The 14101-nt window shown below is 41.3% G+C and overlaps 1 protein-coding gene across 5 annotated transcripts; it reads left to right on the forward strand.

The window, feature by feature from the left end:
- Positions 1-96: 96 nt before the first annotated feature.
- Positions 97-13637, forward strand: agbl2 (AGBL carboxypeptidase 2). 5 transcript variants are annotated; one of them, XM_077597293.1, is made up of 23 exons: positions 97-251; positions 739-875; positions 2118-2243; positions 2315-2482; positions 2550-2672; positions 3768-3909; positions 3991-4240; positions 5344-5742; positions 6353-6495; positions 6559-6718; positions 6786-6912; positions 8209-8309; positions 8382-8485; positions 8698-8770; positions 8857-8958; positions 9003-9092; positions 9159-9248; positions 10392-10479; positions 10552-10920; positions 12311-12335; positions 12403-12593; positions 12666-12795; positions 13205-13637. In XM_077597293.1, the coding sequence occupies exons 2-23, from the start codon at positions 848-850 to the stop codon at positions 13296-13298; spliced, it is 3123 nt and encodes a 1040-aa protein (XP_077453419.1). In that variant the 5' UTR covers positions 97-251; positions 739-847; the 3' UTR covers positions 13299-13637. The 5 variants fall into 5 exon arrangements, with proteins under 5 accessions (XP_077453419.1, XP_077453421.1, XP_077453422.1 ...); XM_077597295.1 differs by having other exon boundaries at positions 12666-12777; XM_077597296.1 differs by having other exon boundaries at positions 9024-9092.
- The last annotated feature ends 464 nt before the right edge of the window (positions 13638-14101 follow it).

The following is a 14101-nucleotide window of genomic DNA, read 5'->3' on the forward strand; positions in this document are numbered from 1 at the left end:
TTTTGACCAAATCATTCTAAATAATAGATTCGAGTTTGTTTGAACTAGCTAACCAAATACTACTTGAAAAATGTAGACGATGCTATGTAGCTAGCAAGGAAACTAGCACGCTAGCAACGAAGCTACAGTAATCTCGCGAGTTTTCTCAGTCTATCGGTTACTAGGCAACAGCCCGTGGCTCTGTGAACATTGTATTTCACTGAAATACATCAATAAGCGTATATTTTCACTGAAATACATCAATAAGCGTGGTAAGTCTTTAAAACAAAATCAAAATGATCTTATATGTTTCATTTTACAGTTGCAGAGTCTGAAAACGACGATGTTACTTCATTTGCGAGTTTTTCAACCGTTCGTTTATAATTAGCCGTGCAGGAACTCAAAATTCTGCTTTTCCGAAATTAACCCCGAGTTAAATTAGAACAAGAAAAAGTCATTCAACACAATGCTGATGATTGCAGTTGTAGTTTGTGTTTGAGTAGAAATGAACGTCTTCAATTCAAGCAGCACGGAGAATGACATCAGTGCGATGCGATTGGACAATTTAAGGACATCCTTTGAAATATTGATATTTACAAAATAGAAATAGTGTGACATCATTTCTACATCATTGCTTGTGTAGCTCTGTGCACAGGCATGTGCTTTTTGCATTTTAAATATATCAACCACATTCCACGGCTGTTTTTAATTTCGGCTAAGCTAATTACTTCTGCTACTGACTGAATGTTTCTCATTCAGAGAAGAGAAAGACGACAAAATAGGAAGAAATGAGTTGAAGTTGAAGATAACGAACAGTAGCCGAGCCCGAATATCATGCAAATAATGCCACGAATGTTCTGTGAGCATCATGGGGATGACATCTGCTCCAACTTTTAGTAAGTGCCAAAAGAACTAGTATAATGTCTTTATACTCGCTCGCATTGATTACATACTTCTTGTTCATTTCATTTTGAGGGGGGATTCTGGCTCACTTCCTGTTCATTGTGGGTCATTTCCTGTTGATTTATAGTCACATTCCTTTAGGACACCCCAAACTTACTTTGTATTGATTTTGAAGGCAATTTTGGGTCACTTCCTGTTCATTGTGGGTCATTTCCTCTTGATTTATAGTCACATTCCTTTAGGACACCCCAAACTTACTTTGTATTGATTTTGAAGGCAGTTTTGCGTCACTTCCTGTTGATTGTGGGTCACTTGTTGTTGATTTTTGGGCCAATTTATGAGCCCTTCCTCTTCATTGTGGGTCTTTTCTGTGTTAATTTAATTCTGTTGCGGCAATTTCTGTTGATTTTGGGTCACTTTATATATTGATTTTGGGCCCTTTCATTTTCATATTAGTCCATGTTTGAATCAGTGTATTTTTTTAAAATATATATATATTTGTTTACTTTTTTTTCAGACGGTTTGCGGGCCACTTTAACGTCAACTTGATTTCACGTGGGCCGGACCATTTTAGATAAAATATTTAGATTTTTAAAAAAATATAAATGGATTAAAAGAACCGGATTAAAAGCCCTGAATATTCAGTGTTTTATAGGTCTAAAACAATGTTTATTTTAGTTTTTTCATATATTTTTAGATTTTACAAAATGATTTTTGAACTAAAAATACAAAAAAAAGATTAAAAGATTACAATTATTGATTTAAAAAGGGGGAAATCAGGAAATTTAATATACATCTATACTCTTCATTTTAATTTGATCCTAAAACAGAAAGTTGGCACTCATGATTTACTTTGCCGGGCCACACAAAATGATGCGGTAGGCCAGATTTGGCCCCCGGGCCGCCACTTTAACACATGTGCCCTGCCGCTATAATTCAATGTTTTGTAATTAAGGTAAATTTTAAAAATGAAAAATGTATTTCAATTTTTTTTCTATTGCTCTCTATCTTTATACCCAAAAATATAACAAAACAGAACACAACAAAATGAATAATAAAAACGTTATCAATTAAATCCATTATATAGATTGACCGTTTTGCTGAAAGTCAGTCCAAATAAAAAAGAAAAGAAAAATAATCAAGGGGTATGATGAATATTTACTAAGAGTCCATTGCTTCAACACTGATTTCCACGTGCTTGGAATTGTTTGATATATTTTTTCTCGCTTAGGAAGAAAAAACAGCAACCATGGCGGGTCCCGTGATCCGGAATTGGTGGCACACGTACCAACTGGACAAATCGGACACCAACGAGTCCAACAAAGAGGAGGACAAAGATGACCTCGCTGAGAAACGCCAGCGTAAGCGACTTTTCCCCACCGTCCCTGGCTTCGAAACGCGCGCATTCATGGCTTTGCGTGCCATTCTCTAGTGTCCATTAGTCAGACCCTGCGAACCAGACAGCTACGGGTGGAATTTGACGGCAACCGGCCGGTGCTGAGTCTCCGGGCGCCTCTGGATTTGGTCCAGTTCCCGTCCATCTCCGGTCCGCGATGGCCGGTCGAGTGCGAGGTCGTCAGTAACGCCATCCAACATATTGGTAACGCTGCCCTTCGGGTACTGCGGACCTTCGACTCGTTTTAATACCCGTGAGATTCTTATCGTAGAGTGGGAACCTCCCAAACCGGAAGCGTTCTACCACCCGACCGGCCATGAGAGGACACCAGCAGCGTCATCTGAGGAGACCGGAACGGAACAGACGACGCAAGTTGTCTACTGCATTGCGCAAGGTAACTTAAAGCGTGTGCGGTCGCCGTTCTTTTGGTCGCCGTCTTTTGGTCGCCGGTCTTTTGGTCGCGGTCTTTTGGTCGCCCCGACCGCGACAACGGGCGACCAAAAGACCGGCGACCAAAAGACCGGCGACAAAACAAAGTTAAAACAACACGGTCTACGCATCAATCAAAGCCAACAATGGCCATGAGCAGTTTCACTGAGCCGACGTGTGAGTGTATAAGAGTTTGGATGTACATGCGTTGCTGTCCCTTTAAGAAGCTACGTCCGTCAGGGTCTTAACAAGTTCTCCAACAAAAAACAATAAAAGTCCGGGAAATTTTGAGCTTTTCTTTAGCCTAACAATTACTAGGGCATTAAGTATGACTAAATAGTAATTCGCAGTTTGTATTTAGGGAATTTGAGCAACGATTTAAATGGTAATTATCACTTACCTTCTGGGGGACCAAAAGACCGGCGACCAATCAACCGTGTACCAACTTAAAGTAGTCCCTAAGACTTACTTTTAGACCTTTGTTTACAGTTTTTGTTTTGCTGTCCTGAATCTATAGGTGGAAAAGGGAAAACGGGAGGTTGGATGAGGTGGGGACATTTTTGAATGAGAAAAAATAATATTTTAGTTTGTGCCAGAGAATTGTTCTTAGTGCCTTATTATTATTAACCTCTGTTCTCTTGTCATGATTTCATAGGTGGAAATGGGAAAACAGGATGTTGGATGAGGGAGAAAAAAAAAACAAAAGTTTTCAATTTGAAAAAAAAAAAGAGTGTCAGATATTTTGCTTTTAGAGCTTTATTGTTTGTTTTGGTAACCAGCTCTAAAAGGTGGAAAAGGGAAAATATTGGGTGATGTGGAGAAAAAAATCAATTTTGGATTAGGAAAAAACTGAATTCATACCAGAGACTTTTTTCTAATCTCATTTTCTGAACCACTTTTATTTTCACTAGGGTTGCAGGGGGTGCAGAGACTTTTAAAAATATATATTTTTATTCTCTGTTTGACTATTTTATCCTCTCCAACGTCACCATTCAACTCTTTGCGATCTGTCGCCGTCACCAGCAAGCAATAAGTCTTCTCCCTTTTCCTGGTTTCGAAGGCAACAAGTGTCCCTACTTCACCTGCTCTCGTGTCGGAGGCTCGCGAACTTTGTCGTCCCCCAACGACGGCAACCAGAACGACCACTCTCTGGAGTTCGAATCCCGATTCGAGAGCGGAAACCTCCAGAAGGCCGTGCAAGTGTAAGTAAGCCTCCCCCTCCTTTGCCACCGCCACCGCCGCCCGCCCGGCTTCCTCCGCCGACCTTTTTCCCGCTTCCGCAGCGGCCCCTACGAATACGAACTCACCCTGCGCACCGACATGTACACCAGCAAGCACACGCAGTGGTTTTACTTCCGCGTGCGCAACATGAAAGCCAAGGTCAGCTACCGCCTCACCATCATCAATTTGATGAAGCGGCGCAGCCTCTACACGCAGGGTATGAAACCTCTCCTCTATTCCGAGAGAGCCGCCGAGGAGACGGCCGTCGGCTGGACGCGGACCGGCTTCAACATCACGTACTACCGCAGTCAGGTCGGCCCTTTTAACCCATCGCCTCACGGTGTACTTTACTGAATTACTGGATTTCGCTAAACCTGGAGTCCTTTTTTTGTAAAATAAATAAAAAAATTAAAAAAAACACAAAAAGAGTGAGTGACATTACGGAAGGACGTTTTCCATTTAATTTCATGACCGTGGCGTTATAGTTTTTCCCAGGAAAATTTGGTTAATTTTTTTTTTTACCTTTGTTCTCCGGGTTGACTCCACCCGGACGTTCAGCGGGAGTTTTTAAAACAAACGCATCAAGAGTTGTTTGTTTTTGCCTTCCCTTCAAAATATTTCGAAAATGGCGTGCACAAATGTCCTCACAATACGTTAACGTGCGACCACTTGCCAGCTTGTCAGGGTGCCTCTTTTCTACAAAATCAGAAAACTCTTGCCACTTCGCTAGCATGTCTTTGATATCCTTTGTAGCCAGGCGCCCTCCCTCTTCCACCTACTCCTCGCTACTGAGTTCCAGCAACATCTCCAAATGCAAGCTCCTCCCAGTGCTCGTAGATATCTGTTATACACGAAAGAGATGCAGCAAAAAAGACAGTGCGCTACAATGATAAACAGCCTCTCATGTCTTGGCCACCTGGCTTTCTCGCATCTCAAAATTTTTCTCGTATCTAGAGATAATTATTTGCTCAAAAATTTCCTCGTATCTCGGGCTGCTCGTATGTAGAGGTACCAATGTAAAAAAAATAGTAACAGCAGTAAAAAATCATGAAGAAGTTAATTTGCAATAAGTGAAGTCGCGATAATCGAGGGAAGACTGCACATGTTGCGTTGGGAATTGGTACAACACCAATACTCTCAATACAAGGCTCTATTTTTTTAACTACGTTGTACGTATTTTTTGTACAGTTTTAAGAGTTTATTTTTCCAAGTACTTTTGACAATATTCTATCATTAAATGTGTGTAAAAATATGAATAAGCTAGGGCCCTGTTGACATTCATCGCGTCGCAAAATGCAACTCATAGTCCGAAAAATACACTAATTGCATTCTGGAAGAAAGGGTCTATTTTGTGGAAGAATTCCACTAATTGGGTCCATGACTGTATCTCACTTATCTTGTCCGTTTCATTGCAGAATCCAAGGGATTCGGACTCCAGGCCTTTGTACTCCCTTACGTGGACTCTCCAGTTCCCCTACGAATCGGACACTTGCTACCTGGCCCATTGTTACCCGTACACCTATTCGCACTTGCAGAGCTATCTCAGGCACATTTCCTCCAACCCGGCGGTGGTGTCCTACTGCACGGTCCGGGTGCTGTGCCACAGTCTGGCCGGTAACGCCGTCTACGTGCTGACGGTCACGTCGCGGGCTAACGATAAAGAAGAGGACGGCAAAACCAAGAGGGCCGTGGTGGTGACGGCCCGGGTGCACCCGGGAGAAACCAACGCGTCATGGTTGATGGAAGGCTTCTTGGACTTCTTGTTGGGGGACTCAGATGATGCACAACTGCTGCGAGACACGTTTGTTTTCAAGGTGAGAAGGCGCACTGGGAAGATTTCTTGGGTGGAAAAGGGAAAATGAGGGTGGATAAGGAAGTGCAATGTAGAAGTAGAAAAGAGGAGACCGTATTTTCTCGCATGTATGGCATATTTGTAACTCAAAAAAATGATGTATGTGCACAAGACTTGCTATACTCGTTTTCACCAGTAGATATCGGATAAGTAAGATTTACTATATGTTGGTTATGTTTTGTTTTGCAGAAAGAAAACAACCATGAATGAATTCTTTATGATATTGAGCCTAAAAATGTGCTTTTAATCCATACAGTATCTCAGAAATACCACGTGTGATGATTTTCTCAAGATTTTCCCTTCAAAGTAACACATTTGTACCCCATTAAGACCATGAATATGGAGGTGAAAATTGTGAATCAGGGGGTGGCTTATACGCGAGAAATTGTCAAATTCAACGATATTAAGGCAATTTTAAGGCTGTGGCTTAAATGCGAGTAAATACGGTAACTTAATTCGGATTCTCCAAATCACAGTCTTCATAGAGCTTCGTAGTTTCCCGAAGCTTCTGGAAGATTGTTTCGGTTGGAAATGGGAAAGGACATTTTTTTTTCTTTGACACAATCTTTCAGGTGGTGCCTATGCTGAACCCCGACGGCGTGGTGGTGGGCAATTACCGCTGCTCCCTGGCAGGTAGAGACCTGAACAGGAATTACAAGACCTCGCTGCGGGAGTCCTTCCCTTGCGTCTGGCATACTCGCAACATGGTGGAAAAGTGAGCGCGCCAGCTTTTAATCGTAATGCCAAAGCAACCTTTAGTCACGTCTATCCCCCGCAGGCTAATGAAGCAGAACGACGTGGTCCTCTACTGCGACTTCCACGGCCACAACCGCAAACACAACGTCTTCATGTACGGCTGCAACAACCGTGACGACGATGCGCCCAAACTTCTCGAGCGCGTTTTCCCTCTCATGCTTAGCAAGAATATCAAAAACATGGTAATGTTCATCTCCAAATCTTTTTTTTTGATCGGATGCCACGTATAACTCAATGCCGGATCGCTAGTTTGCCTTCAGGAGCTGTAAATTCCAAGTGCAGAAAAGTAAAGAGGGAACAGGGCGGGTGGCCATGTGGAGGCTCGGCATCAAAAACAGCTACACTATGGAGACCACTTTTGGAGGTTCCACACTTGGTTGGTTGACATCTTTTTTTATGTATTGATTGATGTGGACATTTTCATGATCTTAATGGCTGCTAATCTGCTGCAAAAAACACGATTTTCCTGAATTTTTTTCAGTGTTTTGATTTCTTAGGTGGAAATGGGAATACTGGAGTGTTGGATGAAGAGCAAAAACATGCAGTGAAGACGTCAGAAAAAAATGTTAACCCTAACCATTTACTCATTTAGGCGTAAAAACGTGGTTTTTTTGCATGTACCCTTATTTTAGGTGGAAAAGTACCGTATTTTCACGACTATACGGTGCATCGTATTTTTAGCTGCATTGTCAATAATGAGTGCTATTTTTGTATTTTACACACACAAAGGACGCACCGTTTTTAGAGATGCAGCCAGGCATGGCAAAACATACACCATCTTAATCATACACGCTACACCCTCATGCTAAAAACACGTTTTTAAAAAGGCAACGGAAGCAAAACTGAGTTTGGTTGTAATCCATCAAAGTCCTCATTTTCTGTGTCCGAATTGAACAATTGTCCAAATGAGTCATCGAAAATACTGAGTTTTATACGTTCGTCCAGGCGGCCACAATCCATTCGCAAATAGTAGCTAGCGTAACTATTCCAACGCTGCTTTCCATGCTTCGTAAAGCTGTGTTGATGTCGATGTATACAGGCCACAATCCATTGGGTGTATTGACAAAAGAACTACTACATATCCCAGCAGTCACTGCGCAGTACTTTTTCTACGGGAAAATAGTAGAGTCGGGGGCTGCTTGCCGTAGTTGTGAGAGCTGTAGAGGATGTACCCTATCGACTGATTTATTTATTTTATCGTGATAACAATTTTAGTATTGGTCCGTATATAAAGCGCACTGGATTATAAGGCGCCCTGTCTATTTTGGAGAAAATTTAAGACTTTTATGTGCGCCCTATAGTCGTGAAAATACGGTAGGTGGATAAAGGAAAAAACATGCAGTGAAGATTTTGAAAAAAACACCTTAATTTTGCTAAAGCCTGGATTTGAAATTGTTTTTTTAATCCTAACAGCCCAATTTTTTTGATGTTTTTATTCACAGCATCCCAATTTCTTAGGTGGAAAAGGGAAAAAAGTGGGTGGATGTGGGAAAACTCCAGTTAAAAGCTTGAGACATGATTTTAGATGTTTTTTGAGTGCCAATTTTTTTTTAAATGGAAAAGTGGACACCTTTCGCCATCAGTAACGCTCTATTTGAAAACTGCTATTCCACAGCTGCCATTGCTAACAATGAACGAGTTTGATTTGTTCTTATGTATGTTTTTTTATCAGCTGGTAAAAAGGGAACTCATTTCAGCACGCAAGATCTTAAATCTTTGGGTTTCCAATTTTGCGACACATTACTCGACTTTTGCGATCCGGATCCCATGAAGGTGAGTGAATCCCAAACATGGCTCCTAAATTGACACGATGCATTGGCTAACTCTTTCATCGTGTGATTTCAGGTGACTTATTGTCTTAAAGAAGTAGCGGCTCTCTTGCGAGAGGAAGTCCGAGAACTTGGCAGAGAATTGGACAACGACTTCTCTGTCTACGATTTGGAATCGGGGTAAATGCAATGCTACAATGCTACGCTTACAATGTTAGCATCCGGAAAAATCTGCAGGTTGATCTCAATATGAAGCCTTTTTTTACAAAGTTGTAAAACAATCAGCATATTTATTTTACGGCATTTTGCGTCGTTTCCACATTTTGATAAGACGACACTGCCGATTTGAAAGAGATTGGACGTCATCAATGTGACTTTCTGGACTTTTGCAGAACCAGCGGCTCCAATAGTTCGGATTCTGACGGACCGCCGCTCCATATGCTCCAGCAAGGCGTGGATGAGGAGGTACCATTTTCAAAGACATGGCCATTTTCTTGTCAAATTCTGACGGTAAAAAACATTTGAATTGGCGTCCCTTCTCTCCTCACAAGCAATCTGTGGTCAAGAATAAGAAGAAGATGACTCGCAAAGAAAGAAACCAGCTCAAAGGAAGGATCCGACCCGAGGGGATCCAAAGCACCATTCAAAATATCGTAAGACCAAAATGTTTTGGACTATTTTTTCCAAGTATCAAAAGGTGAAAAATGTCTGTTTTCAGGAGCCCGATTTCCCGACAGAAAGGGAGACCCAAGAAAGGCCGCTGAGACAACACAAGAGAAATTGGCAGGTGGAACATATTGAAGGATCATCTGAAGAAATACATTTTCATTAATGTTCTTTTTTTTCTGTCAAGGTGAATATTCCAGAAAGAAAAAGCATCGTCCCAGCGAGGAGACCGGTGAATGACGGGATCAGTCACGTCACCCTCTGGGAAGGCTTTGAGGTAATGTGAACGGAAACATTCAAATTAAATAGTTCGTTTTTTTTTTTATTTATTTTTTTACAAAAGAATATAAATATGATATATTTTTTTCCATTTCAATAAAATGTAAAACAAAGAGAAAAAACATATTTTAAAATTAAAATGTCATACAATATATAAAATATTTGAATTTAAAAAAAAATAATTATTCTTTTTTTAAATATGAAATAAATAGAATGTTTTTTTTATTTTTTCAAAAGAATCTAGATAATATTGTAATCGCTTAAAATGTAGTTTTAAACTTGCTATCTTTTTTTTCCATGTCAATAAAATGTAAAACAAAGAGAAAAAAACTATTTTAAAATAAAAATGTCATACAATATATAAAATATTTTAATTAAAAAATTTAATTATTTGTTTTTAAATATGAAATAAATAGAAAGTTAAAAAAAAAATTCAAAAGAATCTAGGTAATATTGTAATCGCTTAAAATGTAGTTTTAAACTTGCTATCTTTTTTTTCCATGTCAATAAAATGTAAAACAAAGAGAAAAAAACTATTTTAAAATTAAAATGTCATACAATATATAAAATATTTTAATTAAAAAATTTAATTATTTGTTTTTAAATATGAAATAAATAGAAAGTTAAAAAAAAAAAATTCAAAAGAATCTAGGTAATATTGTAATCGCTTAAAATGTAGTTTTAAACTTGCTATCTTTTTTTTCCATGTCAATAAAATGTTAAACAAAGAGAAAAAAACTATTTAAAATTAAAATGTCATACAATATATACAATATTTTAATTAAAAATTGTAGTTATAGTTTTTTAGAATATGAAATAAATAGAATGCTTTTGTAATGAATAAAAGATTCCAAGAAACAAAGTCAAATTTTCCCCTTTTTTTGTTTAACTAAAACCATACGAAGGAATCCGAGCACTAAAGTAAAAAAAGGAGAACAAAAAAAAAAAAGAAACGAGATGAGTATCAGAATACAGAGCATTAAATCTTCATTTTTTTCCATCATCAACGCTTTTGGAAATGTCTATTTGTCAACTCCTTGACTGGCGCCGACGTCCAATCCCGCGGGCAATTTCAAACGAGAAAGACCACCCGCGATTGGACGTCGGGGCCGGCCAAAGACTCGAACCCCATGCGTCTTAGGATGAGTGTCGGGAAGACGGCGGGACGGAGGCGGAGGCGGACGCGCGGCGCAAGAAGAGGGCCGCTTCAACCATGTTGCCCCAGCGCGGTGCGTGGGGGCGCAGTCGGGGCCGCGCACCGTCCCTCCTGTACCTTGGTTGAGAGGTCTTTGGGTGCTCAGGGGCGGAGCCGGAGGAAGAACGGTCCCGTTGGAGCTGCTCGTCCAAGCTGCTGCACTTGAGCGCCCTCCTTCAACGGCCCCCGCGGCTGTTGTACCCCAAGGCCCAGCAGCAGCTGCATCATCTCCACCGGCAGCAGCTGGAGCAACACCAGCTGATCTACACGCACCCCCACCCTCACCTGCAGCAGCGTTACTACCGCCATCATCGCTACAACCTCTTCCATCGCCAGCTGCAGCAGCAGCACCAGCAGCAGATCCAGCAGCATCAAGACCCGCAGCATCAGGACCAGTATTCTCATCTGCACCACCACCACCATCATCACCATCACCATCACCATCATCACTCGCAGCAGCAGAATTGTGCCTCTCGTAAGATTTTTTCATTCATTCATTCATTCATTCATTCATTTATCCTCATTGGGGTGGCGGGGGGTGCTGGAGCCTTTCCCAGTTGAATCGGTGGCCAGCCAATCGCAGGGCACAAGTGGACAAACAACCATTCATGCTCACACTCATACTTACGGGCCATTTAGAACACAGGTGTCAAAGTGGTGGCCCGGGGGCCAAATCTGGCCCGCCGCATCATTTTGTGTGGCCCGGGAAAGTAAATCATGAGTGCCGACTTTCTGTTTTAGGATCAAATTAAAATGAAGAGTATAGATGTATATTAAATTTCTTGATTTTCCCCCTTTTAAATCAATAATTGTAACTTTTTAATCATTTTTTTCCCGTGTTTTTCGTTCAAAAATCATTTTGGGAAAAAATGAATATTCAGGGCTTTTAATCCAGTTCTTTTAATCCATTTATAAAAAAAAATATCATAATATTATATCTAAAATGATCCGGCCCACATGAAATGGAGTTGACGTTAACGTGGCCCGCGAACCAACCCGAGTCTGACACCCTTGATTTAGAGTGTCCAATCAGCCTACCGTGCATGTTTTTGGAATGTGGGAGGAAACCAGAGTACCCAAAGGATACCCACGCAAACTCCACGCAGGTGGACCGACCTGGATTTGAACCCAGAACTGTGAGGCCAAGGCCAACGTGCTAACCACTCAAGCACCGGGCCACCTAGATTATTATTATTATTTTTAAATATACATTGATTTTACTGTGTTTGGACTATCTATTTATTTTTTACTTTTCTTTTATTGTTTTGGTTTATTTTTCATATTTATCTAAATAAGGTGGCCCGGCGGTGGAGGGTTTAGTCCCTCGGCTTCACAGTTTGGGGGTCGAGGGTTCGATCCCGGGTCGGTCCTCAATGTGGGGAGTTTGCATGTACTCTCCAGGCCTGCGTTAGTTTTCTCCGGGTACTCCGGCTTCCTCCTACATCCCCAAAACATGCGCATGTGTGCTAAGCTAATTGTATGCTAAATTGCCCCTAGGTATGATTGGTTGTTTGTCTCTTTGTGCCCTGTGATTGGCTGGTCCCCAATTCAGAGCCTGGTACCCGTAGTTGGCTAGGATTGGCTCCAGCACCCTCCGCGACCCTTGTGAGGATAAGCCTGTTCAGAATATGCATGAATCATTTTATTATTGTATTATTTTTTCAAATGTTCCATATGTATTTTTATTCAATGTCATTTTCCGTTTTCGGACGTATTTGTACTTTTCTAATGGAATTGAACAGGGCGCTCGAGGGAAAACCAAACACGAGCTCGCTGGCGTCGTGGCAATTTAATGTGTCTTAGATTAGACGGCCAATCTGACTGTCAATGGCGCTGAAACGTGATGCGTCCCTTTTTTTTTTCAGGCCTGCTGCCCGTCGCCTTGGACAGGTAAAAAGCCGGCCGACAGAGGCGTTTCGGGCTATTCCGCCAAGTGGCCCGCATCTTTTTCTTCCAGTTCCCAGCGCCTGGCGTCGGACGGGATGGGGGCGAGGCAGTCTCTGGCCAACGGCTACGACAGCCAACGGGAGCGAAATCCCTTCCTGGCGTCCAATCGTTACTACGTCCCCCAAGAGCAGTCCGCTGTTCCCGTGGAGTCGGTCAACAACAACAGATGGGACGGGAGCGGCCACACGCATCTGAACGAAGGTGGGCGGGGCTCTTTTGGACGGACGGATGCCCACCGTCCCACCGTCGCTCTCACTTCGTCCTCTTTTTCAGTGGCCTTGCTGAAACATCTTCCCTTTCGAGAGATCAACCGAAGGGACCTTCTCTCGGAAATCTGTGGAAAGAAGCCCATGTCGCACCCGCACTTTTTAATGCCCGTATTGAGGTACACTGAAGGACACAGGTAAAAAAAAGACTAATTTCGATTAGCCGTAGCATGCTAATTGTTTAGGCCATTTATTGGGTGTTACTGCCCTTTAAAAGTTCAAAAATTATAGAATATCAAATGTCATTTTTTTTCTACTTTTAACCCAAAACTTTGAAAAAAATTTGGGGTGATATTTAACTAATAGTCTGCCATTGACTACCATGGACGTGTGATCTATTTGAATTTTTGTTTAATGGACACGAATAATAAAATAGCAAATAAAGAAATATGTAACTTTTTTTTTGGACAAATTTTCCAAACTTAAAATCGGGGTGTCCACTTCATTTAAAGCTGCAGATTAAGTACAGCGAGACAAGCATTCTGGATTTATAAACTTTTCCCCCATTTTTTGACACATTTTTTTCATTTCATTTTTCATTTTCAGGCTGAGCGATGTGCCAGCAGAAGACAAGGGGTCAAAAGGGGTTTTGCCCCCCGTGGTGAAGCCCTCCACATCCGCGGAGGGGCAACAGAGGTGAGAGCGGCTGGATCACCGCCGCCAACACCAGCGTCATCGTCTCAGCGCATGCAAAGCGCTCCAGATAAGACCAGCACCACATTAGTATTCCCACTTTTGGGCTTTTTAAACGTGTTGGTCATCCAAAGGAAGAAAACCAAGACCAGGAATGCCACAATAACAGATAAAACCAACCAAGTTTTATTGAGCCAGTAATATATATATATATATTCCTATAATATATTACATTCAAATTTGAAGTTTAATTGCAGGATATTCAAATTTTCTGTGTGTATATTTTCACAGACTATGTGCGATGATAGTTAGAAAAATTTATATTAAAAAAACCCATTGACGGCAATAGACGTCCAATATGTTTTTTTTGTCATTGATAGGTTTATTATCAAGTTATACTTTAATCAAATCAGAGAGACATCATTTGACATACTCTAGCTACAAACTTGCAAGGACAATCATTCCCGGCTCGTCCTCGCCTCTGGAATATTCTAAAGGACCGAATTCATCTCCTGCCAATTTAAGACATCGAATCAGAACAATTACAAGGTTATCTATTCAATCCAATTGCACAATTAAGGTCAAAAAACAACTGCAACAACAATTGCATATCCGGCATACCAAGCGACACTATTTCAAAAACAATATGCGAGTATTTTCGGAAGTTGATTCGATTATCGCCATCTGCTCCGGAATCCAAGTCAAAGCAATTTAAGAGTCCTTCGCAGATCTTCATTGCGAACTTGCATCTGGGTAAAGGGTCGAGGTGTATCTCCCAGTAAACAGTCCTCGGAGCCGAGGACCCGCGAG

This window comes from Stigmatopora argus, chromosome 3 (genome assembly GCF_051989625.1).
Source record: "Stigmatopora argus isolate UIUO_Sarg chromosome 3, RoL_Sarg_1.0, whole genome shotgun sequence".
NCBI classification, from domain to species: Eukaryota; Metazoa; Chordata; class Actinopteri; order Syngnathiformes; family Syngnathidae; genus Stigmatopora; species Stigmatopora argus.

Excerpts from the sequence above, each read along its gene's own strand:
- agbl2 (XM_077597293.1), top strand. The coding sequence starts at position 848 with ATGGGGATGACATCTGCTCCAACTTTTA. Across the intron at positions 8,310-8,381 it reads GCGATCCGGATCCCATGAAG|GTGACTTATTGTCTTAAAGA; the intron begins GTGAGTGAATCC and ends GTGTGATTTCAG. Across the intron at positions 9,093-9,158 it reads AACACAAGAGAAATTGGCAG|GTGAATATTCCAGAAAGAAA; the intron begins GTGGAACATATT and ends TTTTCTGTCAAG.